This window comes from Rhincodon typus, chromosome 18 (assembly GCF_021869965.1).
Source record: "Rhincodon typus isolate 14 chromosome 18, sRhiTyp1.1, whole genome shotgun sequence".
In the NCBI taxonomy this organism is placed as follows: domain Eukaryota; kingdom Metazoa; phylum Chordata; class Chondrichthyes; order Orectolobiformes; family Rhincodontidae; genus Rhincodon; species Rhincodon typus.
In genome coordinates this window covers 44,636,327-44,663,843 of record NC_063349.1, presented here as the reverse complement: position 1 = coordinate 44,663,843, position 27,517 = coordinate 44,636,327, and the positions used below count along the sequence as shown (strand labels likewise).

At 42.3% G+C, this 27,517-nt stretch overlaps 1 protein-coding gene across 1 annotated transcript; it reads right to left on the bottom strand.

The window, feature by feature from the left end:
* Window positions 1-835: 835 nt before the first annotated feature.
* On the bottom strand, window positions 836-25,446 carry si:ch73-62b13.1 (Carbohydrate sulfotransferase 1-like). Its single transcript, XM_048607715.1, has 3 exons — window positions 25,289-25,446; window positions 22,030-22,217; window positions 836-2,904 (listed from the first exon to the last, which is right to left on the bottom strand). Exons 2-3 carry the CDS (start codon window positions 22,172-22,174, stop codon window positions 1,790-1,792), a joined length of 1,260 nt encoding a protein of 419 aa, XP_048463672.1. The 5' UTR covers window positions 22,175-22,217; window positions 25,289-25,446; the 3' UTR covers window positions 836-1,789.
* Window positions 25,447-27,517: the final 2,071 nt, after the last annotated feature.

The window sequence follows — 27,517 nt, the reverse complement described above, 5'->3', positions numbered from 1 at the left end:
TGAAACCCCAACCATCAAAAGCTTTGAGAGTTATCATTAACAAGAAACTGAACTTGGCCAGCCATATAAAAACCGTAGAACAGGACAAAGGCTGGGAGTTCTACAGGGAGTAACTCACCTCCTGACTCCCCAAAGCTGTCTACCGTACGTCAGGAATGTGATGGTATGCTCTCCATTTGCCTGGATAGATGCAGCTCAACAACAGTCAAAAAGCTCAGCATCATCCAGTTTGCTTCATCAGCACCCCATTCAGCACCTTCAACATTCACTCCCTCCTCCACCAGTACACAGCGGCAGCACTGTATATCATCCACAAGATGCACTGTAGCAACTCACCAAGGCTCCTTCAACAGACTTTCCAAACTTGCTCCCTACCAACTTGAAGGACAAGGGTGACAGATACATGGGAATGGCACCACTCCAAGTTCCTCTCAAAGTCACTCACCATCCTGACGTGGAAACATAAGACCACTCCTTCTGTGTCACTGGGTCAAAATTCTGCAATTCCTTCCCTAACAGCACTATGAGTCTACCTATGACCGAATCCATTCAAGAAGGCAGCTCACCACCACCCTCCCCAGAGTAATTAGGGATAGACAATAAATGCTGGTCCAGCCAGTGATTTGCCTATCTTGTAAATGAATAAAAAGGAATATGACATTTATTTAAACATTAATTTCCATTGTCATTTCCAGCAGCATTGGCTCACACATAACATCAGATAATAAATACACTGTCATGCACCCATACTGGTGAAAACATAGCCACGTGCAAAGTAACATTGGATTTAACATCAATCCTTTTTTAATTGAAATAAGATTACAGTCAGGCTCATTTGCAGAAGGTGCAACCTCCCCCACCCCCAAGATTGAAATCACCAAATATCTCCTGTTTGAGTTCTCTCTCTTACTAAAATAAGATAAAATCTTTTATTTGCACATCTGTAGATACTTCACATAATTAATTACTATGAAGAGTATGTCCTGTTGGTATAGAAGCCTCAGCTATAAAGTAGGATGCCAGTAACAGTTCAGAAATGAAAGACAAGTTTATGACCCATTGAGAGGAACAATTTCGAGCTCTCCTTCCCCAGAGCTTCACTCTCTCTTTCTCTATCCTATTCGCACACTCTGTTTTTTACTCATTTCTCATCATTCTCCTCTCCCTTAATCTCTCACTTTCATTCCCTCCTAATGTTGCCTGACTACCTCTCTCCTTCTTTTTCCTTTTCCAACTGCCCCCTCCCTAATTTTCTCTGTCTCTTTCTCCTATTCACCTTCTCCTTCTCCCCAGTCTCTCTCTCTCCCTTCTAAAATCAATACACTCTTTCTTCCTCTCCAAAACTCATTTACTCTTTTGGTCTTCTTCCTCAACCTTTTCACTCTCTCTCCACTATCTGCTGTCTCCCTTTCTCCCATCTAATCCTTCTGTCTCCCTTCAATCATTCCCTCTCCCTTCTGATTATTCCCTCTCCCTCCCAATTCCCGGCTCCCTCTTTCTCTCCTTCCTGATTTTCGTCCGTGTTGCTACTAGGGATTCAATTAGCCCAAAGTTGCTCCCATGGACTGGACAAGTTTCTTCTGGAGTCTAATTGGAGCCATGGGCTGTAAATGGGTCCTCGAGGGCTAATTGTAGATGTGACTTGGGTCACCAGTGTGTACCACCCTGAACCCAGACCAATATCCAGCCACAGTTTTTGGCTCCCCCTACTGAATGGGCTTCACTTATCTCCCCTCTGCTTCAGGAGGTTGCCAGTTAATCATTCTAATGATGGCCGCATAGGACGGGGCTATAGGAAGGGAGCAAAAGTCTTGGATTCCACCAAACTGTTAGACAGGTTCCGCAAATCCTTCAGTGACCGCACCAGTTGGTAGCCGAGTTGGTTCAGAGTGTCATTGCAGAGCTGTTGGACTGTTTGCACAATCTGGAAGGAGAGGTTGAGTCTCCAGTTTTCCGCAGTGGCTGATGAGTTCCTTGTGGTTGTGTACTTGTAATTTCTTACCGAGCTACTTGTTCCTCTGGTGTTCTGAAGTACCCATCTCTTAACCTGATTGTCCACGTCCAAACCGATGAAATGGTAAATCTCGGCGGTCTTCTTGAAAGGTTCCCTCGCCAGGTCTTCATATCTCACCAACATGTACTTGCCCTGCAGCCAGGATGGTCTGCTTAACCCCGTGCCCGCGGAGTTGAAGAGGTCGCTGCAAGTGGTTGCTATTTGGGACAGAACCACGCTGTGCGGCTTTCTGCCGGTGGCATTCCAGATTTTCCAGGCTCGGAAATTGTCCGTGAAAGTGCCCATCCTGGAGGTGAGTATGCCTCTGGGATCTCGGACCAGGTGGATGATCTTCAGGTTGAGCCTGGGGTCATCACTCAGTAAGCGGATATCTTTGATCTCGGGGATCCTGACGGTCTTGATGGCCACATGAGGTCGTGCCTGACAAACCTGTGATGCCAGGGTCAGGTTCAGTGCCCTACACCGCTTGGCACAGAGATGCTCAATCACCTCCTTTGAACCCTGATCCCAATGGCAAAGTGGGGGCTCACACAGAGCATTACTCGCCCCCCTCCGGAACAACACGGTGGTCTCATGGTCCCTGGGCACAGGTTTCATGTAATTCTCCAGGAAATTCAGGTTACAGTCAAACAAGTTGCGGAGCAGGTCCCTGTGTGCCCCCAGGAGAGCCCGTCTGTCCAACGCATTCCTCATTCTGGTACTTGTGTTTGCAAATACCTGTTGCACATGATAGAGAGGCTCATACAGATAAAAGATAGCAGGGTGCTGATTGAATAACTGTCCTAGGAAGGATGATCCACTCCTGGTGGTGGCAAAGATCAGGATGTGCTTTCTGGTGGGTGTCTGGTAATTAGCTTGTGGGCCAGTCATCCCAGAGCAGCCACTGACACCTGCAACAGGAGAAGAGAAAGGTCACACGCTATTGACAGGCTTTGGTATGTGGCTATGTTTTATACCAGGCAAAGAAATATCTGACTCGACAACTGCCCATGTATTCCTTGCAGCTATTTTTAAAGATACCTGTTAATTGTTTACTTAAGGTCAACTATACCCAGTGCCCCAGAAGTCAGGTGTGAGTCACTGTCCAGAACTGTACCCAGTAATCCAATGTTGAACCATTGCCCGGAACTGTACCCAGTGTTTCAGATGTGATCCAATGCCAGGCTGTCCAGTTTCTTGAAGGTGGAGTCGCAGGTAGACAGGATAGTGAAGAAGGTGTTTGGTATGCTTGCCGTTATTGGTCAGTGGATTGAGTATAGACGTTGGGAGGCTATGTTGCACACAGTTGGTAGTGCTTGTATGCAATGAGCTGCCAGAGGAAGTGGTGGAGGCAGGTACAATTACAACATTTAAAAGGCATCTGGACAGGTATATGAATAAGAAGGGTTTTGAGGGCCAAATGCTGGCAAATGGGACTAGATTAATTTAGGATATCTGGTTGGCATGGATGAGTTAGATCGAAGGGTCCATTTCAGAGCTACACAACTCTATGACTCCATATGCACCCAGTGCTCCAGATGTGTATTTCCCAGTGCCCCGAACTGTATTGTGTCCCAGCACTCCAGGTCGGAACAAATGTCCAGAACTGTACCTTGAGCTCCAGATGTGAATCTGTGCCCAGAACCAGTACCTAGTGCTGTGGGTGTAACTGCAAAGTCTTGTGGAAAGATTGATAATGAGAGAGATTTAAAATGATTAATAAATAAGCGAAAGTGATGTGTGGAAAAGCTTTCTCACACAGTGAGAGCTCGGGTCTGGAATGCACTGCCTGACAGTGGGTTCAATCAAGACATTCAAAGGGAATTAGACTCTTATACAAAAAGGAACGATGTGCAAGGTTAGGGGGAGAAAGCGGGAGAATGATTTTAAATGACAAACTCATTTGGAGAGGGGGGTGCAGATATGAAAATAGCTTATGTTAATTTACAAAGCCTGGTAGTAGTACTTATGATGTTGACAAAGTATCAATCAATATTTAAGATAATCTTATCACAAAGGCAAAGAAATAAATTTGTAGCTTCAGGTAAATTAGACAAATGAAAATTGTCAGAATTAGTTTGGAAGGTAAGTTCATTGGAGTGCGTTTGAGGCAATTTCCTAGAACTATTCTGAAACTAAGCAGGGAAGGAGGTATTTTTGATTTTCTCCTCTGTAATGAGACAGGGTTAATTAGTAATTTCATCCTTTGAGGAAGAGCGAGCATAATGATAGAATTTCACGTTGAGTTGGAGTGGTTCATTAAGTTTGAAACTAGAGTATTGAACTTAAATAAAGCCAATTACATTGATATGCGGTGTAGGTTAGGTAAAGCAGGTGAATAAATGGGATTAAAACATAGGATCGTAGACAAGAGATGTGTTATGTTCAAATAAATATTTCATAATTCTCAACATTAAAAAATAAAAATCCCACAGGGAAATGGTCAATCAATGGCTTACTAAAGAGGTTAAGGATAATATTGGATTATAATGGGAAGGTTTCCCAAAGAGATTTGGAAGCCCACGGACTGGGGGAGTCCATTAGAAAGAGATGACAGATGCATTTAACCAGTCAGAAAAACAGCTAACACATCCAGAGATGTCATGGTGAATACAGACAGGTGAAGTTGAGACATTGGAGGGAGTGTACACACACACACACACACACACACCACGGGCTAGCACACTAAATTTATCAGCCACCTGAGAACCCATCAGACTGGAGTGGAAGTACTTTACCCTTGATCCCAAAGAACAGCTTAAGAAGAAGCTATAATTGCAAGTTGTTTTCTTTGTTTTGTCCTGTAGATTTGCTGTATCAATGGAGAACTCCGGTATATCTGTTGCGCATAATCACGCTCTCCAAAACCCACACTCTAGGTTTTGTTATACCCACTGCCAGCCCCCACCCAATATATTACCAAGAAAACATTCATCTTTTTAAAGTGCTTTATTCCAGGAAGTGTTTGGAAAATATTTCGGTGACTGCAGCAATTGTCAATAAACATCATTATGTCCCTGGTTTATGAGTCACTGAATCCACTGAGAATCATGCATGGAGCGGGCAGACAGTGAGGCTAGAAATCTAGATTTTGAACCAGTTCTTTCTCTCATCCAGCTCACTGATCATCAAATGTCACCTTGACTGAATTGGGGAAGTTGGAAATAGAAAGGTTCATCACCAAACAAAAGTTTCGTCTTTCAGCTACATCTCTATAAAATGACAAACCGTCATCTGTCTACTCTGCAGACATTGAAGAGGTGATGGTGCATTGAGCGAAATTTCTCTGTGAATAATCACTTAATCCTAGTGACCGGGAAAACAGAACAGCCCTTTCCCTCTGGGGTTTCTGTCTTCTCAGTGGGACATAACCTGGTATGGTAATGGAACCTTATCAGTAGCTAAGGGACTGTAAGTCCTAAGAAATAGGAACAGGAGTAGGCCATTCAGCCCCTCAAGCCTGCTCTGCCAATCAATAGGATAATGGCTGATCCAATACACCTCATGTCCAGTTTCCTGCCAATTCCCCATAACCTTTGATTCCCCTACTGAACAAAAGTCTATCTCTCTCAGCCTTAAATATACACAAGATATGGTTCTGTGAGGATGAATGTGTCAAGCTGTTGCTTGATCATCTGTGGGACAGCTCTCCTGATTTTGGAACGAGCTGCTGGATGTTGGTAAAGAGGACTTTGCAGAGTTGGCAGAACTGGGTATGCCATTGTCATGCCCTGGTGCCTTAGTCAAAGTCTATCCAGTTCCATTTCTTTTTTTGAGCTTTATAACAATTTATAGAGTCATAGAACTGTACAGCACGGAAACAGACTCTTCGGTCCAGATATCCTAAATTAATCTAGTCCCATTTGCCAGCACTTGGCCCATGTCCCTCTAAACCCTTCCTGTTCACATACCCATCCAGTTGACTTTTAAATGTTGTAATTGTGCCAGCCTTCACCACTTCCTCTGGCAGTTCACTCCATACACGCACCACCCTCTGTGTGAAAAAGTTGCCATTTAGGTCCCTTTTAAATCTTTCCCCTCTCTCCTTAAACCTATGCCCTCTAGTCTAGGCTCCCCCACAATGGGGAAAAGACCTTGGCCATTTACCTTATCCATGCCCCTCCTGCTTTTATAAACCTCGATAAGGTCATTCCTCAGCCTCCGACGCTCCAGGGAAAATAGCCCCAGCCTATTCAGCCTCTCCCTATTGATCAAACCCTCCAATCCTGGCGACATCCTTGTAAATCTTCTCTCAACCCTTTCAAGTTGCACAAAATCCTGCTCAGTCATTTCAGAGGGTTATTAAGAATCAACCACATTGCTATGGGTCTGGAGTCACAGGTAGCTGAAATCAATAGGTTTCCTCCTCCTCTAATGCCTTTGACCTTGGGATATTTTCCATGTGAAAGGTCCTCTAGAAAGGATGTCAAAACTCACCTGTCAGCCTTTATGTGCAGCTACATAAATCATCTACCTCAAAAGGTTAGACCATACATACAAATCAACCCATTGCAGGTTTCCAGCAATTGCTGTTTTCTTAAAAAAAAAATTTGAATCTGCTCTGGTGAATTAGTTTTATGACATTCAATATTTACATTAAATTTTCATAGAAAATCAACCACATAGAAATAGGCAGCATAAATAATCCACATTGCTTGTATATTGACAACATCCTTCTCTTCATAATGATTACAGCTAAATCTGCGTTGTTTATTTTTGCTTCAACTTTGAAATGTCATTCTTGAGATTGGGTTCATTGATTCAAATTTGAAAGGTCTTCCTTATGTATATCAGCTTCACTTTGATCTAAAGAACTGTCTTGTCCCACCATAAAATTGTATGTGGTTTAACACTGACAGCAAAATCTTCACACGGCACCACTGACCTCCTGTAAGTTAACACCAGGATTTTGTCAAGTATTTTTCCTCAATATAATTGAGTTTTTGAACAAAGTATTTGGTTTGCAGAAATCTCCTAAATTGGTTAAAAGTGCATGAATCTTTTTGATTTTACTGGAAAATCCAGGAGTGCCAAGAGAAGTGGAATTAAAGCTTGACATGTAAGTAGAGCAGGAGACCATTCAGCCCCTAAAATCTGTTCCATCATTCAATGATTGTAGAAACATTGGACTCAGGAGCAGGAAGGGGCATTCATTCCCATGAGCATACTCCATTCAATAACTGATCTGGTTGTGATGTCAGCTCCAACTTCCTGTCTCCACCGAATAACCCTTGTCCATCAAAAATCCAGCTAACTCAGCCTTGCATAAATTCAATTACCCAGCATTAACTGTTTTCTGGGTAAGAGAATTCCACAACTAACATCCCTCTGACAGAAAATATTTCTGCTCATCTCTGTCTTAAATGGGACCTCTTGTTTTTAAACTGCTTCCTTGAGTTCCAGTCTCCTCTTTGTTTAAGGTAGTGGTTCTGAAAGGGTTAATGTTGGAGACTGCATGCATCTCTACCCAGCCTGATGACATCATAGAGTCTTGGATAGGAACAAGAAGAGACTAGCTCAAATGCTAACTGGAGACAGATGTATCATTCCTGGCTCTTGATAGTCTTAGCAATTATGTTTAAGTGGCCAATGTTACTTGTACCTGGTGGAACCCGAAATGAGGGGAGAATCTATTGAGATTAATGATGATGGCAGGAGGTTTTCTTGTGGCTGTGAAAAAACCAGTAAGTCAAATGATGCTCAAGCAAATTCAACAATAAATAGAGTGACCAAGAATATCCTACTATTCATCAGTATTTCAGTGAAGGATGGCCAGACCGATTGTGCAGCACACACAATTTCTTTGATCCCTAGCAACATTTTGAATCATAGATGGCTTACTAGTTTATGACTGAAGATTAGTTATTCCAGTTTCCCTTTCGGAAGGTGTCTTGGAAAGGATACACAGGGGCCTCCTAGGCACTGTCTGGTATACAGTCAAAACTTGTCAATGGTGCAGTTGTCAGAAATTTCAAAAGAGATTGAAGATAACTTAACTCATGATGAAATCTGCAATTATGCAGGGCTACAAACAGTCCTACCATCACTGAAGAAAACTCAGATGGCAGCAACCAACTATATTTGTGAGAAGGTACAAACAAGGAGAAAAAAATGAGCAACACAATTCACTTGAGCTCACTGAAGAATCTTTAACCAAAATTGTTCAGACACCAAACAGTATAGCAAACAAATTGATGCAGTAGATTTCAATTTGGTGCTGGCTGACAAGCTGACATAAACTCAACAGCAACATTTCAATCTTTTATCTTCCAAAGAAGAATTATCAGTACTACTGACAGTGATTACACGAAGTAACCAGCAATCTTTCACCAACACAACTAAGGATATGAAAATGGCTAGTCCATCTACAAGACTTCCACAGAGGGCAAATTGAGGTCATAGAGTCATAGTCACAGAGTCACACAGCATGGAAACAGACCCTTCGGTCCAACTAGTCCATGCCAACCATATTCCCAAACTAAACTAGTACCATCTGCCTGCATTTGGCCCATATCCCTCCAAACCTTTCCTATTCATGCACTTATCCAAATGTTCTCCCTCAACACCATTTTCCCATGCAATCCCAATAGCCTTTGATATCTATATATATCTTAACTCCATTCATTCACCTTGGCTCCACATATTTAGTGTTAACTCTCAAAAATCTATTGGTTCCAAATTTAAAAGTATTGATTAAGTTAGCATCTACTGCTTTTTGTGTGAAGAAGTGCTTGATAGGCTATGACCACATTGTTCTGGCCTCCCCAAACCCCAAAAAATGGGTTTCTTTTGAAACTATATCTTCAACAATGGCTTCTTCAAATGTAATTAATTGGCTGTAAAATGATTTGGAACATCTTATATTTGTGACAGATGCAATATAAATGCATCTATATCTTAATTTTATGCTTTTTATTCTTTCTGTCCGCTATCAGTTCTTTTCAAAATCCAAAATATCTCAAATGACTCACTCCCAAATCTTTTTTTATTTCAGGAAACACAAAATGAGTTTATATTGGCATGGTGCCAGTGATGATTATCAGATGTACAGAGCAGGATCCTTTCAACTTCATAGAATCCCTGTAGAATGGAAGCAGGCTATTCAGCCCATTGAGTCCACACCGACCTCCAAAGAGCATCCCACCCAGATCCACTCCCCACCCTATCCCTGTAACCCCTGGCTAACCCATCTAGCCTGCATATTCCTGGACACTATGGGGCAATTTAGCATGGCTGCACATCTTTGGACTGTGGGAGGAAATCAGAGAAAACCCATGCAGACAGGGGGAGAAAGTGCAAACTCCACACAGACCATCACCCAACACTGGAATTGAACCCAGCTCCCTGGCACTGTGAGGCAGCGATGCTAATCACTGAGCCAACATGGCTCCCTAACTTCTTCTCAGGGCATGGCCACTGCTGAGAGGCTGCACTGAGTCATTTTCTGATTATTGTGGACTGGTTCGAGGGGACACAGTAATCGGAGAAGCCTAACATCAAGGGCAAATATTCAGAAAATCCATTTCTCTCAGAGGGTTGTTAGTCTGTGGAATTTGCTTCCCCAGTGGAGCAGGGTCATTGAATTTATTCAAGGCTATGTTATATTGATTTTTGATAGGCAAGGGAGGGGAGGATTGTGGGCTGAGGAAGCTGAGGTGCACACAGGAAAATGGAGTTGAGACCATTACCAGATCAGCCAAGATCTTATTTAATGATAAGATTCCCCTGTGTGCAGTGGCTGTAAATTTAATGGAAGGTTGAAGGAGCCCCTGAAAATTAAACAGTAAATCTTGTGATTGAACAAAAAGCATTTTGACCACTGCAATTGGGTTTTTGTGATAAACCTTCAGTCCACATCCTCACATTTTCTAGTCTACAAATTATTGAAATTATAGAATTATCAACACAAGAAAACTATGAGCATTTCAGTATCTTCATCAGGAACAAAAACAAAGTTGCTGGAAAAGCTCAGCAGGTCTGGCAGCATCTGTGGAGGAGAAAACAGAGTTAACGTTTCGGGTCTGGTGACTAGCCAGGTTCTGAGGAAGGGTCATCGGACCCGAAACGTTAACTCTGTTTTCTCCTCCACAGATGTTGCCAGACCTGCTGAGCTTTTCCAGCAACTTTGTTTTTATTCCTGATTGACAGCATCCGCAGTTTTTTTGGTTTTTTTTTCAGTATCTTCATGTTGTACTTGCAACTAGCAGGATGGTAGAAAGCAATCCAGATTCACTTTCATCAATGTTCATCATACAAATCCTAAATTCCTCTTATAGAGCAAACCTCAGCCAATGCATTAGTCCAATGTGTAGTCACCATCATAAAATAGACACTGGAACCAAATCAGTAGCTGTGACAATTAACCAATTAAGAACAGTCTTTCTGTTTTTATCAAACATAAGAAAGAGAAGAAGGGGTAGCCCATTGACCCTATTTCATCATTCAATGAGATCATGACTGATCTTCTACCTCCCCAGTATTTTCCTGCACTATACCTATATGGAATCATAGAGTCATAGAGATGTACAGCATAGAAATAGACCCATTGGTCCAACTCGTCCATGCCGACCAGATATCCTATATAAATCTAGTTCCCTTTGCCAGCATTTGCCATATCCCTCTCCCTTGATGTTTTCAACATGTAGGAATCTATTGATCTCTGTCTTCAACTAACTCAATAACTGAGCTTCTACAGCTCTCTGAAGTATGGGAATTCCAAAGATTCGCCATCCTCTAAGTGAACAAACTCCTTCTCATCTCAGTCCTATTGGCCTACTTCTTATACTGAGAGTGTGTCCCCTGGTTCGAAACATACCTCCCCAACCAGGAGAAATATTGTTTGTGCATCTACACTGTTGAGCCCCTGGTAAGAATTGTATATGTTTGAATGAGTGAATGAGATCAACTCTCATTCCTTTAAACTCCAGTTAATACAGGCCCAGTCTATTTAAGCGATCCTCGTGGAGCAGTCCCTCCGCTTCCAGAATAAGTTTGGTGAACGTATATTGCTCTCCCTCAATGGATAAGTATATCTTCCTATAAGTAAGAAGACCAAAACTGCACACAATGCTCCAGGTGTGGTCTAACCCAGGCTCTACATAATAACACTAAGACATAAGAACATAAGAACTAGGAGCAGGAGTAGGCCAACTGGCCCCTCGAGCCTGCCCCGCCATTTAATAAGATCATGGCTGATCTTTTTGAGGCTCAGCTCCACTTACCAGCCCACTCACCATAACCCTTAATTCCTTTACTGTTCAAAAATTTATCAAGCCTTGCCTTAAAAACATTCAGCGAGGTAGCTTCAACCACTTCACTGGGCAGGGAATTCCACAGATTCACAACCCTTTGGGTGAAGAAGTTCCTCCTGACCTCAGTCCTACATCTGCTTCCCTTTATTTTGAGGTGATGCCCTCTAGTCCTAGTTTCACCTGCTAACGGAAACAACCTCCCTGCCTTCACCTTATCTATTCCCTTCATAATCTTATATGTTTCTATAAGATCTCCCCTCATTCTTCTGAATTCCAATGAGTATAATCCCAGTCTACTCAGTCTCTCCTCATAATCCAACCCTCTCAACTCTGGAATCAACTGAGTGAATCTCCTCTGCACCCCCCCCAGTGCTAGTACATCTCTTCTCAAGTAAGGAGACCAAAACTGCACACAGTACTCCAGGTGTGGCCTCACCAGGACCCTATACAGCTGCAGCATAGCCTCCCCGTTTTTAAACTCCATCCCTCTAGCAATGGCAGACAAAATTCCATTTGCCTTTTTAATTACCTGCTTCACCTGCAATCCTACTTTTAGTGATTCATGCACAAGGACACCCAAGTCCCTCTGCACAGCAGCGTGCTGCAATTTTTCACCATTTAAAACATAGTCCATTTTGCTGTTATTCTTAACAAAATGGATGACCTCACACTTATCAACATTGTACTCCATCTACCAGACCTTTGCCCACTCACTCAGACTATCTATATCCCTCTGCAGGCTTTCAGTGTCTTCTGCACACTTTGCTCTACCACTCACCTTAGTGTCATCTGCAAATTTTGACACACCACACTTAGTCCCCAACTCCAAATCATCTATGTAAATTTGTAAACAATTGTGATCCCAACACTGATCCCTGAGGCACACCACTAGCCACTGACCACCAACCAGAAAAACACCCATTTGCCCCTACTCTTTGCTTTCTACTGGTCAACCAATCCTCTATCCATGCCAATATATTACTTGTAATACCATGCAACTTTATCTTATGTAGCAGCCTTTGGTGTGGCACCTTGTCAAATGCCTTCTGGAAATCCAGATACACCACATCCACAGGTTCCCCATTGTCCACCATGCAAGTAATGTCCTCAAAGAATTCCACCAAATTAGTTAAACATGACCTACTCTTCATGAGCCCATGCTGGGTGTTCCCAATGGGCACCTTTACTGCTTTACTCAAATCCTCTTGTAGTAAGAACCAACATACCACATGCCTTCTTAAGTGCTCGCCGTACTTGTATGTTCTCTTTCAGATAAACACCATTAAAGAAATACTCCGTGATTCTGTTTTTCTCCCCAGCAAACTAGATAACTTAACATTTATCTACATGGTATTCCATATGTCAATTCTTTTGCCCAGCCACATGGCCTCTCCAAATCCCCTTGAAACATCTTTGCATCTTCCTCACAACTCATACTTCTGCCTAGTTTTTTTTGTCATCTGAAAACTGAGAAATATTACCTATAATTGCCATATCCAAATCAATTGCATAAATTGTGAGTGTCTGGAGCCCAACCACTGATCCTTGCAATAACCCATTTATTCCAACTCTCTGATTTCTCTTCATTGACTAGCTCACAATCTATGCCTCTATATTTCTCCAATCGGTTGTGCTCAAATTTTGACTTCTAAATATACACATTTGACGGTCTCCTTTACCTGTTCTTCTAGTTATAGGCCCAAAAAGCTCCAACAGGTTTGTTAAACATGATGTCTGTCATCATTTCACGTTGTCTATGCCCAATCCTAGCCTATTTTCTCAGAGTCCTGTTATCATATTCTATCTTATAAGTTCTAGCATTTTCCCTACAATGGATGCTAAGTAAATAGGTCTGTAGTTTCGTTTTCTCTCTCCCTCCTTTCTTAAACATTGGGGTTAAATTTGTCACTCTCCAATCGGCAGGAATCACATGCTGCAGAGTCCATAGAACTGTGAAAGAAGACTACCAACACATCGACAGCCATCTGTTTCAACATGCTGGGATATAAGACATCAGGTCCAGGGGATTTGAATTTTCGAGCAAGTAACTAAATGTTTAAGTGAGAATTGGACAGTTGATGTAATTTATGTGGAGTTTAGGATTACCTTTGACAAAGTCCCACATAGGAAACTGATAAAGAAGGTAAAAACACAGGGATCCAGGTAATTTGGCAATTTGATCTAAAATTGGCTTAGTGACAAGAGACAGAGGATGGTGGTAGAGGCTATCGGTGTGACTGGAGACCTGTCATACCACAGGGATCAGTGCTGGGTCCCTTATTTTTCACGATATGTATAACTGATATCAATGAAAAAGTTAGGTGGGGGTTGATAAGTAAGTTTGCAAATTACATGAAGATTGGCCCAGTGATTGACAATGAGAAAGAAGGTCTTCGGTTACAGGAGGATATAAACAGATTGGTCAGATGGGAATATCAGTGGTAGGTAGAATTTGATCCTGATAAATGTGATGTAATGCACTTTGGAAGAAGTAATAAGGGAGTGCTCAATGAATGGTAGGATTTTAGGAAGGTAAGAGGTATAGACCATAAGACCATAAGACCATAAGATATAGGAGCAGAATTTGGCCATTTGACCTATCATGTCTGCTCTATCATTCAATCATGGCTGACATGTTTCTAATCCCCATCCTCCTGCCTTCTCCCCATAACCTTTGAGCCCTTACTAATCAAGAACCCATCTATCTCTGTCTTAAACACAAACTCAGTGACTTGGTTTCCACAGCTTTCTGTGGCAATGAGTTCCACAGATTAACCATCCTCTGTCAGAAGAAATTCTTCTTCATTTAAATTCTGAAGAGGCATCCCTTCACTCTAAGGCTGTGCCCTCAAGTCCTAGTCTCTCCTACTAAGTGAAAATACCTCCATGTCCACTCGATCCAAGCCTCTCAGTATTCTGTAAGTGTCAATGAGCCTCTCCCTTCTCCTTCTAAACTCCATTGAGCATAGACCAATGCCTTCAATCGATTCATCATATGACAAGCCCTTCAATCCCAGGATAATTTATGTAAACATCATCTGGACCCCCTCCAACACCTGAAGATCCTTCCGTTGATACAGGACCGAAAACTCACAGTATTCCAAATGTGGTCTGACCAGAGCCACATACAGCCTCAGCAGTACATCCCTGCTCTTGTATTCTAGTCCTCTTGAAATGAATGCTACCTTTGCATTTGCCTTCCTAACTGTCAACTGAACCAGCACGTTAACTTTAAGAGAAGCCTGAACTACGACTCCCAAGTCCCTTTTCAAAACCTTTCTCAATTTAGAAAAAAGTTTAGGCCTCTGTTCCTCCAACCAATATGTATAACTTCACACATTCACTGGATTCCAGAGGGATTTTGGAGTACTTGTCCACAAATCCTTGAAGGTGGCAGGGTACATTAATGGAGTAGTTAAGAATGTATATGGGACACTTGCTTTTATCAGTTGAGGCACAGACTATAAGAGCAGGGAGGTTATGTTGGAGCTGTACAGAATTTTGGTTAGGACACAGTTTGAGTATAATGTGCAGTTTTGGTCATTACACTATAGTAAGGACGTGAGTGTATTGGACATGTTATGGGGAGAGTCACCAGGATGTTGCCTGCAAAGGAGTGCTTTAGCTATTAAGAGAGGCTGGATAAGTTCGGGTTGTTTTCTTTGGATTAGAGAAGTTTCAAGGGGGGCCTAATCAGGGCTATAAGATTAAGAGGGACATGGACAGGGTGGATAGAAAGCAACTGTTCCCCTTAATTGAAGAGTCAGTAACAAGGGAGCACACTTTGAAAGTGAAAGGAAGAGGTTTACAGGGGATTTGAGGAAATAATTTTTCATCCAGAGGGTGGTGGGAATCTGGAACACACAGCCAAGGAAGATAGTTGAGGTGGGTAACCTCATAACCATTAAACAGTACTTTAGATGAACACTTGAAATGTCATAACATTCAAAGCTTTGAGCCTAGTGTGGGCAAATGGGACTAGTGTAGATTTAACATCGTTTTGATGGTATAGACTTGATAGAATGAAAGACCTCTTCTGTACTCTATGGAGCTATGATTTTATAATTTATATACATTAAGTCCCATTAATATCTCTAGTAGTATCTGTTTTACTAATGTTATCATTGATTACACTAGTCCCTAGATTCTTCATGACATTAAGGATTTATTCTTTGTCATTTCATTATTCCCTATTATAAATTCTCCTGGCATGTAAAGGATCCATATTTGTTTTAGTTCATCTTTCCTTTTTTCCATTCCTACAGAAGCTTTCATTCTCCTTATTTATAATCCTCAGGAGTTTACTCACATATTCTATGTTCCCCTTCATAATATTTTTTCTTAGTTATTCTTTGCAGAATTCTAAAATACTCCAATCCTCAGATTTACCTTTTTTGTTGTAATTTTATAGGTCTTTTCCTTTGACCAAATATTATCCCAGATTTTTCTTGCTAGGAACAATTTCCTTCCTGGTGTTTGAAAAATTAAAGGAAAGTATTTTTGGTGTAAACTATGCATTTGTTTCTCTAAATATTAGTTGCTTACTGTCAACCATCATACATATTAATGCAGTTTCCCAATCCACCATAGCCAATTTGCCCTAGTACACTCATAATCTCCTTTGTTTAAATTTAAAAACCTAGCTTCTAATTGAAATATATCGCTTTCAAACTTAATGCAAAATTCTTATATTCACCCTTCATAAATGCTCCTTTATAAGATTATTAATTAGTCCTTTTAAAATGCACAGTATTAGGTCTAAAGTAGCCCATTCATTCATCAGTTCCTCCATGTATTGCTCTAGAAAGTCATCTCATACATATTCCAAGAATTTGCCCTTTACAACATTAGTTGCAATTAGATTCACCAAATCTCTGTGAGAATTCCGATGATTATTTGATTAACTTTGTAACTCCCACCTCTAATTTCCTGACTTACATTACCGCTGCTGTTTGGAAGCCTACAATGTTTTTATGCACCTTGCTGTTTTTTCTTCCACCCAAACTGTTTCTCCATCTTGAGTTTTAAGACAAAAATCACCTTTCAGTACAGCACTAATTTCTAGCCAGTACACCTCGCCCCCGCCCGCCCCCACCAACCCTTTAAGTAACAGAGCTACACCAACACCTTTTCCCAACTTCCTGTCCTTCCAAAATGTCATATACCCTTGGATATTCAGGTCCCAGCTTTGATTTCTTTGTACCCATAGCTCTGTAAGGGCTATGAGGCAAGACATATGAGTTTCCAATTAAACTGACAACTCATCTGTTTTGTTGCAAATACTGCAAAAATCTACTTGTGTGCCTTATTATACTATTTATTTGCAAATAATTCAGTAATAGCTGTAAGTTGAACTTGTTGACCCTATAATGTTGATACTGGCTGTAGATGAACTAGAGAGATTGGCAGTAAAGTTGACTTTGATCCATTATTTCAATAGCAGTTGGAGGAATTTCTTAATCCCACTAGTAAAAATAAGGTGCAGAGTCAGCAACAGGTTTAAGATAATTGGCAAAAGGCTAGAGGGGGTGCTGAGGAGAATTATTTTTCACAGTGAGTTGTTACAATCTGGAATCCACTGTCTGAAAGAGCATGAGAATGTAAAAATGTAAGAACTTCAGCCCCTGAGCCTGTTCCACTATTTAATATGAGCTTGGCTGATCTCATCCTGGCCTCAACTCCACTCTCCATAACCCATTAACCCATTACTAATTAAAAATCTGCCTAACTTCTCCATCCACTGCACTCTGGGATGGTGAATTCTGAAGATTCACAGCCCTTTGATAGAAGTAATTTCTCCTCATCTTTCTTTTAAATCTGCTACCTCTTAGTCTATAACTATGACCTCTTGTTCTTGATTGACCCACACGAGGAAACATCCTTTCTGCATCTACTTTGTCAATCCCCTTTGTCATCTTATATATCTCATTTAGCTCTCCTCTCGCTCTTCAAAACTCCAGAGAGTATAGCTCTAAATCTTGCTTCATAAGACAATCTCTCATCTCTGAAATCAATCTAGTGAACCTCCTGTGAACTGTCTCTAATGTAACTAATACATCCCTTCTCAAGTAAGGCTAAAACTGTGCACAATACTCCAGGTGCAGTCTCACTAATGCTTTGTACAGTTGCAATTCCCTACTTTTGTATTCTATTCCTCTAGCAATAAATGTTAAAATTCCATTTGCCTTCCTTATTCCCTGCTGGGCCTGCATACTAGTTTTTTGTGATTCATGCATGAGGACACTCACATCCCTCTGCACCAAAGTACCCTGAAGTTTCTCTCCATTTAAACAATAAGTTACCTTTCTATTCCTCTGACCAAAATGAATAACCCCTTAGTTATCCATGCTAAACTTCATCTGCCAAATTTTGGCCAATTCACCTGGCCTATCCATATCCATTGGTAAATTTCTTATTTATTCACTGCAGTTTACTTTACCACCTATTTTAGTGTCATCTGTAAATTTGGCTATAGTACTTTCTATCTCTACATCCCAGTCATGAATGTAGATTGAAAATAGTTGAGGCCTGAGGACTGAACCCTGTGGGCCACGCCTCCCCCATCTAGTTACAACTTGCTAACCAGAAAAAGACCCATTTATCCCAACTCTCTGCTTTCTGTTGGTAAGCCAATCCTCTATCCAAACTAATAAACTGCCTCTAACCCCATGTGATCTACTCTTGTGTATTAACCTTTTATGCGGCAGCTTATCAAATGCTTCTAGAAGTCCAGATATGCTATATTTACAGGATCCCCATTATTCACATTGCTTGTTACATCTTCAAAGAACTCTAGCAAATAGTCAAAAATGATTCACCCCTTATAAAACCATGCTGACACTATTAGCTTGTATTTTGACTTTTCAAATGTCCTGTTCTTACTTCCTTAGTAATGGATTCTAATGATTTTGCAATGTCATATGTCAAACTAACTGGTTTGTAGTCTCCTACTTTCTGCCTCACTCCCATTTTAAATAAGGCTGTTATATTAGCATTTTTTCAATCCACTGGGAACCTTTCCTGTGCCATTGGAGTTTTGGAATATTATAAGCAATGGGTCCCCTATCACTGCTGCCACTTCCTTTAAAACCCTAGGATGTAGGGCAACAGGCCCTGGGGACTTCAATCCCAATAGTTTGCTCAGTGCTTTTTCCATCATGGTGATGGTCGTAAATTACTCACTTTCTATAACCTCTGAAAGGATAGTGGAAGCAGGTTCAACAGCAATATTCAAAGGGAAATTGCGAACTACGAGCATACAAATTAAGATTGGATTAGGTTGCTCAGATCCTCTGCCTGCTCTGCTGTTCAGTACCAAGGGGGAACAGATTTGCAAGGCTTTTTTTTGCTTAGTTAGTTAAAGTGGTGGTTAGTCACTGAATCATATATATGTGAGGCTGCACATTTTCTCTATCAGCAGAACATTACACAAAAGAATGAAAGAAAACCACTCTAACTAAATATAGAAGACAGCTAGAAATATCTAAAATACACAGCAAATCAAAGTTTCAACCTGCTTCTCAACATTAACCATTATAAAGACTCAAGTCCAGAAAAATTACAACCCCAATCTCAACTCCTTAAGTTTCTGTTTAACTAAATCCTGACAATTTCTTTGCTGTGGACTTTGGAGACAATTCAAAGAGTCCTTTCTCAGTATCACGACATGAACTTTTCTCAAATCTAAGAGCCAAAACTTTCCCACTTCAATAACCTGCAGGTTTCTAGCCAAACTCTCCTGGTTTGGAAGTTTCACAAACTAATTTTTCTGCTGAGGTGACATGTTCCCTGGTCTGCCCTGAGCTCTTTCCAGGAGAGAAAATGAACTTACTTCTGAACTCAACTCTGGTACCTTCTGAACAGATTTTTGAAATGTACTCAAACCTTGATTCTTCCGAACTGAAAACAATGGTGATGGCCATGCATCTTTATATCACACATCTTTATATCATAAACAATTTTTGATTAAGACCTTGGGGCTCTGTAGTCACTTGCTTTCTGACAAAAGGCTGAATTTTATCACTATTCCTTCCGAGACCTTGATTTTGTTTTTAACAGAAAACCATTTATAAATCTGCCCCCATTTTGAAATCCAAATTCCATAATTGATATTAATATATACATATAATATATATGTTTTTATATATTATATATATAGATACCATTTACAGATTTCTTCAGTTAACAGCAAGCAGCTTTAAATATTCAAATATGCTTTGGAATTGGGATTTATTTGTAATCTTCACTCTTTACATCCGCTTCCTATAATCTCTTTATTGGTTTGAGGCCTTATTTAGATTCTCAGTTAGCCCCTCTACAGATGGTTATGTTTTGCTAACTTCAGAGTTTCAAATTTGAAAAATACAGCCTCACATCTTGTGTGACATTTTATAAAAGCATGTACTCATTACTGGATATTGCATTACCCATAACTGGAACTCGCCAAATTATAAGGTAATTACCAATGATTGCTAGAAAAAAACATTAATCATTTTGTTGTCATGGGACTTGTAAAAGGGTTTATTAAATTGCTGCATTATTTTATCAACTGACATTTACTGAAATCCTAAATATAAAACAGGACTTTGATGTTCAACAGCATTATCATCACTGAATCCACTTTCGAGATCGTGGTGTTACCAGTGGTCAGAAACTGAACTGGACCAGCCATATAAATACAGTGGCTACAAGAGAAGGTCAGAAGCTGTGAGTTCTGAGGTGAGTATCTCATCTCCTGACACCAAAAACCTTTCCACATGTATAAAGTAGAAGACAGGAATGTGATTAACTAGTTTTCAATTAACAGGATGAGTGCAGTTTCAACAACACTCAAGCAGCTCAACACAATCCAGCCGTTTGATTAGCAACACTTCCACTACCGTCAACATTCATTCCCTCAATCACTGATCCACCATTGCTGCAGTGTGAACCATCTACTAAGATTCCTCCTACAGCACTTTCCTAACCCATGACCACAAGTATTTGGAAGGACAAGAGCAGTAGACACATGGAAACACTACCATCTTCAAGTCCCCCTCAAAGCCACTCACCATCCTGACCTGGAACATTATCAACCATTTCTTCACTGTTGCTGGGTTAAAGTCCCAGAACTCCCTCTCTATTGCTGCAATGGGAGTCCCAGGGCCACAGTGATTCACGAAGGAGGCTCACCACCATCCTCTCCAGGAAAAATAGGCTTGGGCAAGTAGATGCTGGGCTAGACAGCAGTGCCCATGCTCCAGGTACAAATAAAAAAATATTTTTTCTCGTCCTTCTCTAGATGTAAAGATAATTCAGAACAATAACATTTTGAAATTAGAAAACTGACCTCAGGAACTTTTGGAGAGGGGTGAGGAGGAGGACAAGGGAGGCATGGACTGAGTCCCAAATTTCCATAACCTTTTGTGTGAACAATTGATTCCGGTCATCACCGTGAATGGTCTTAGTCTAACCCTGCACCAAAAGTAACAGTATATCTCTATCTAACCCTCTTGAAACCTTTTATCATTTAACCCCTCAATGTGATCGCCATCAGTGATTCATCAAGGTACAAATATGCTGACTGTAGGAAGGTGTTTGAGAGCCCTGAAGCATGCTGAATGAATGAGTGAGGGTTCACTCTAACGGTACCAGTGAGAGATTGTATTTAGGGAAGAAAACTCAAAACTTATCTTTTTCCACTGGAACAGTAAATTAAACAAACTTAAAAGATAATGAGAAAGTAACGAAGGGAGTGGAATTGACAAAATAGTTCTTTCAGAGCCAACAGTACAATGGCCTGAATGGCCTCCTTTTGTTTTGGCTCATTCTATGATACTATTTATCTAATAAGCCTTTGAAAGTTAACTATTAAATCTGCTTCCGCTGCCCTTACAGGCAGTCCACCCAGTTATTAACAACTCACTGTTAAAAATGTATATTTAGAAAGTAGCTTTTTGAGTTGATAGTGAAAGTCAACTCCACGAAGCACATCATGCATAGTCAGCAAGTTAATTTGCTCATATGTTTGATGAGGGACTAACTAACCCCAGGACCTTATTCCCTATGAGTGCCTTCATTGATGACAAATATTTGTTGACATTGATCTCTGTCAGAAGTCACACAACACCAGGTTATAGTCCAACAGGTTTAATTGAAATTGCAAGCTTTCGAAGCGCTGCTCCTTCATCAGGTGAAGTCCTTCACCTGATGAAGGAGCAGTGGTCCAAAAGCTTGTGATTTCAAATAAACCTGTTGGACTATAACCTGGTGTCGTGTGACTTCTGACTTTGTCCACCCCAGTCCAACACCAGCACCTCCACATCTTGACACTGATCTGTGACTAACCTAATTATTTAGATAGATTTGTGACCTCCCTAACCTGTATCAAATCTCAACCAGAAGTTACTGGCACAAACCAGACGATTGTATTCTATTCTTTCCAGCCACAGACATGACCACATCCAACAGGTTCAGCTCCGAGTTGGTCAATGAAGAGAAAGCTGAATGCAAACCCCATTCACTGGCACTCCCACAGACTTCTAACAGCTCCACTCCTGATTCTGCATTCCAGTTCCCCACTTCCAATCCTTATTCCCCACTCCCACTCCCCCTTCCCCAACAGACATTCCCAATCCTCAGTCTTCACTCCCATTTTTAATTCTCAATTAACCATTCCCATTCCCTTTCCTCCCTCTCAATTCCTGTTCATAATGCCCTCTTCCCTGCCACCAATTCCCCAGTTCTCATTCCTTATTACTTATTCCCAATTCTCCACTATTCCGTTCCCCAATCCCACATATTTACCTCTCTGCTGAGAGTGACAGTGTTTCCCAGGCTGTGTGTCAGGACAGTGGGAGTTGATGCTAGTAGTCAGGGATCGGATAGCTGTGTACTGAATGCCTAGGGAGGCACAGACCAGGAGAAGGATAGTTTTCCAAGAGCACTCCATCCTTTCGATATTACATCACGGCCACAGTCTCCTCAGTGCGCAACTATAAGAGAGGAAATAGACGTTTGATCAGTGATCATGTTAACCCTAGGGGTTCCAATGAGATAGACAGGGGCTCCTTGAGAGATTAAATAGATCACATGTAAAATAGACCCCGGGACAACTATACCTGCTTTTGACAATGAATGGATAGTTATTATTTTAACTTTGATTTAATGAGATAAAGCAGGGGAAATGTCAGCATAAACTTTATAGCTGGACTCGGCTAGAGTTGTTTAAACCTACTTAAAAGACTCAGCAACTGCTGCACATTGTGAGAACAGATACATTGAAAAATGAATACAGTTTTGAATCATACACTATAGACAATTATTGTGGAAACTGCATGCAGTAAGTGACAGTGTCTGAGCAGATCGAGTGGGGCTGAGACAGAGAGGATTGGGAGAGACAGCAAGGGAAGGGTAGAGGGGGATAAGGGGTGAAGGGAGAGAGAGGAAGTGGCTGAGGGGAAAACAGAGAGAGGAAAGAACAGAGGAGGGAGAGGCTGTGTGAGGGAGAAAGATGGGGAGAGTGGCTTAAAGGGGCAAAGAGAAGGAGATGGTTTAAGTGGGGGTTGCAGTGGGAAGGGGGAGTAGCAGAGAGAAGTGGCTGAGTGAGGGCAAGAGGGACAGCAAGGGACATATAGTGAGAGTGGAGGGGGCTGAGAGCACAATGGGGGGGGCAGAGAAAGAGGAGGGTCATAATGAGAGGGAAGGTCTGAGAGTGGGAGAAAAATCAGGAGTAGGTGGAGAAGTCATGCATTACAACAATGTGCATTTCCATAGCAGCTTCAATGCAATTAAATGTCCTGGTCGCCACATTATTTTTCTATTTGTTTGTGAGATGTGTGCATTGCTGGCAAGGCCTGTATTCATTGCCCCTCCTTTGAGAAGGGCAGTGTGAATCTGAAATTAACTGAACATGAACCAAGTCTGTCACTATCAGCAGTTGACAAACTGGAAACTAATTCAGAAACCCTTTCTGATTGCAACCACCAGCCCCCTCTCTTCAATTCAAACCAGTTATATTCACAGCCTGATAGCCACACAGACAGTGGGCTGTTAGTGTCCCTCTGTGTGTATACAGTCTGATAGCCCTGTGCATGTGTACATGCACACTGACAGCCTGGAGACTTTCTGCACACCTCTGACAGCTCAGACACTGTGTGTATGTGCTCTGACAAACCTGCTTTGTCCGTGTATATACAACACACTCTGACAGCCCTGCTCTATCTGTGTATATACACACACTCTGATGGCCCGAGGCATGCGTATACACACACACTGTGACAGCCCTGCTCTGTGTACATATACACACACACTCTGACAGCCCTGCTCTGTCTGTGTATACACAACACACTCTGACAGCCCTGCTCTGTCTGTGTATATACACACACTCTGATGGCCCTGGGCATGTGTATATACACACACTCTGATGGCCCTGCTCTTTGTGTATATACACACACTCTGATGGCCCTAGGCATGCGCATATACACACACTCTGATAGTCCTGCTCTGTGTATATATACACACACACTCTGACAGCCCTACTCTGTGTGTATACACACACACTCTGACAGACCTGGGCATATGTATATACACACGCCGACAGCCCTGCTCTGTGTGTGTATATGCACACACTCTGATGGCCCTGCTCTCTATGTATATACACACACTCTGACAGCCCTGCTCTCTGTGTATATACACACACTGTGATGGCCCTGCTCTGTGTGTATATACACACACTCTGACAGGCCTGCTCTATGTGTATATACACACACCTTGACAGACCTGGAAATGTGTATATACACACTCCTTGACAGACCTGGGCATGTGTATATACACACACTCTGACAGCACTAGGCATGTGTATATACACACACTCTGACAGCCCTGCTCTCTGTGTATATACACACATTCTGACAGACCTGGGTGTAGTGTATATACACACACTGTGATGGCCCTAGGCATGTGTATATACACACACTGTGATGGCCCTAGGCATGTGTATATACACACATTCTGACAGCTTCAGGCATGTGTACATACACACACTCTGACAGCCCGGGGTGTAGTGTATATACACACACTGTGATGGCCCTAGGCATGTGTATATACACACACTCTGACAGCTTCAGGCATGTGTATATACACACACTCTGACAGCCCTGTTCTGTGTGTATATCACAGACCTGGGCACGTGTATATACACACACTCTGACAGCCCTGGGTGTATGAGTACATAAACACACACACTCTTGACCAATAGCCTGGAGAAAATGTGTACGTCTTCTGGCAACTCAGATGCTGTGGACACACTTTGAAAAATCTAAGAACTGTGCGCCCACAAACTGCCAGTTGGGGGATCTGTGTGTACACATTCTGACAGCCCAGGGTTTGTGTGTGCACATAATGACAGCCTGGAGACTGTGTGTACACATTCTGACAGCCCTGGGTTTGTGTGTGCACACACTGACAGCCTGGAGACTGTGTGTACACATTCTGACAGCCTGGAGACCGTGTGTACACATTCTGACAGCCCTGGGTTTGTGTGTACACATAGTGACAGCCTGGAGACCGTGTGTACACATTCTGACAGCCCAGGGTTTGTGTGTACACACACTGACAACGCACACTGCATCCTCACACCCGCTCCCTGAGCCGCTCTGGTTTCGGTCAGTGCTGGAATCTCGGACCGGGAGATGTGAGCGATGAGGAAGGGCCAGGCGCTCGGGTGTGCTAGAGACCGGGCTTTGGCCAGGCTGCTGTCACTGTGAACAGTGAGGACGGAGCGGCTCGGCTGTACAGGGAGGGTCCAAACCCTGGGACTGCTCCAATCTGCCCGGGTTTTTAAACAACGGGAAATCAATTCCCCAGGGGCTGGTTTATTCTTCCAGAAAGGGAATGACTGAAAGGAGAAAGCGACAACCCCGCCCCGGCACCTTTCTTAAATTTCTTCCTGGAGTTTTTTTTTTGGAAGTGGAGATCAGAGAAAACCAGGAAAAAAGGTGGAAGAGCAAACACTTTGGGAACTTCTTAAAGCCACCCCCCACTCCCCGTCTCCCCAAACACTCACCCTTTCTCCCTCTGGATGGACACTCCAGCAGAATGAGCCTCAGAACCCTTCAAAAAAAGATCCATTGCTCAGTCTGGTCTTCCTCTATATTGTCTGGGATGCATATAGCTGCCTGGAGGGGACAGACACTCTGCCCTGGCACTGCTCTCCTGTAGCCCTGGCCTGGGGCTGGCCAGTGTTTCAGGATCAGCCTCTCCTGCTATCCCCCCCACCCCTCTCTCTCTCTCCCTCCCTTACCAGTGCACATTCGCTGTATCTGACAATCACTGGAGTCTCATACACTGCGCTCTGCAGTTTTAACACATTGCTGTGCACAGGCAGGCTGATGACAACTTTTGCAACCCTGGCTGTAACACGTACAATCGGCGAGGTACAGAGAGATCCCACAGCCGCCACGTCGCATGAGGGTTGGGGGAGGGCTATCAGTGCGTAAAGCTCTGGCTTCTTGACGTGCTGGCCAAAATATTTGTCTCAGACAGTGCACCTTGTCATCAAAGTCTCTGGGATCCTGCTTAGCACCCGCTCTTGGAATGGTTACGGCGCGCGAGGAGACCGTTCGGCCCATCGTCTCTGTGTCAGCTCTTTCCTCCACCTCCCCGCTTCTACTAACTCGCTCAATCCTGCTCCCCTCCGTAACCCTACACAATCTTTCTCTTTGTTCCCTCCAGAACAATCCAGTTCCCTTTTAAAACTGTCAATTGAACCAGCCTGCACCAGACCCTTAGGAGCCCTATCCTGTCCCGCAGGAAAAAGATTTTTTTAAAAAATTGTTTGCAGGTAGCTATTTCGTTTCTTTTGCCAATTATTTTAAACGTGTGTCGTTTTATTCGCGATCCTCCCACTAGTTGGGAGCAGTTTCTCCCTGTCCACTCTGTCCAGGCCCCTCATGATTTTTAAGAACTCCCTCAGTTCTCCCCAGAGAAATAAACCAGTCCCAACTTCTCCAGTTCAATCCTCATGACTAAAATCCCTCATCCATGGAATCATTCTCATGAGCTGACTACTGAACCTGTCTACTTGTCCCTGAGGGCCATGCCTAGATCAGTTGGGCTTTTAACAGGGAATCCAGCAGATTCCAGGATTCCTGGATTGATTGAGTGAATTCAATTTCCCCATCAGGCTATATGGGGATTCAAACTCTGGGACCAGTGGGATGTTAGCTCCAGCTAGGTGATCGCTGGGCAATGTCCAAAGCCCCTGGATTAACAACTTACATCTCAAATGGAATTTGTTAGCCCGCTGTAGCACTGGGAGTCTCCGTATTATGTGAATAAATAGGGGCCAATTCTTTCTGTCCTCAAACCTGCTACAGCCTTTTTTTTTCTAAATGCATACAGCTTCATATTGTGAAGCAAGCACTCCACATGTAAATTATAATGAGAAGCTGTGAGGCAATGTTCAAAAAGAGCCAGGTGAAAAGAAATTGAAAGCATCCTACCTGCAGCTGCTCCTCAGTCGCAATAAACTGCGCAAACCTAGCAAGTTCCAGTCTCCTCCTTAATATGCTTGAAAATAACTCTGTTGCACAGCCTTATTAGGCATTACAAACCCTGACCGTTGGCTGTCTGCCTCTCAAACACAAAATGTCTGATCACTTGAGCCTGAAAGTACAGCTCTTCCTGTCAATCAGACAATTACCATCCAAACTAGACTTCAGAAACCTCCCCAGGTATGTAGTGCCAAAATAAATAATAATCTATCCATTGCCACCCACTGACCCTGATCGGGTTCCTAACTGCCAAAGACTCAAGCCTTTTTTTCTGGTCCATATGGATAAAAGTGAATGAATAGTTTGCTCAGATTTATTGTGCATTATCTGGCTCAGATGCCATTTACTGACTTTACAAATATGATATCAATGACAATGCCTTCTACTTGTCTTATAATAAGTCAGATCTTATTTGCACAGTTCTTTTTAACACAAAAAGAATCTATCTGAAGGTGAGTTGATGGAAGAATGAGCTGTAACACCTCTGGGAAGGCCATTGAACTGTCGGTGAGAGTGGACGACAGGAGACAGTTGGTTGTGGCTGTGCTTAAATGGTGAAATCTGATCTCTGAGGAGGGTCTTCAGCGAGAGAACTGTCAACATGCATTCAAAAAATGTATAGTGTTGATGAGGTACAGGTCACATCACTTCATTTGGAGAAGCAACATTTCTGCTTCCCTCAGACACCTTGGTGTGATCAGTTCCATCAGTTCCTGGGGAGTGTTGTCAAACAAAACGTG

What these genes read in the sequence shown, in the direction of transcription:
- si:ch73-62b13.1 (XM_048607715.1), bottom strand. Translation starts at nt 22,174, where the DNA reads ATGGAGTGCTCTTGGAAAACTATCCTTCTCCTGGTCTGTGCCTCCCTA. An exon ending in CTGTCACTCTCAGCAGAGAG is followed by an intron (nt 2,905 to 22,029) that starts GTAAATATGTGG and finishes CTCCTGTTGCAG; the next exon opens with GTGTCAGTGGCTGCTCTGGG.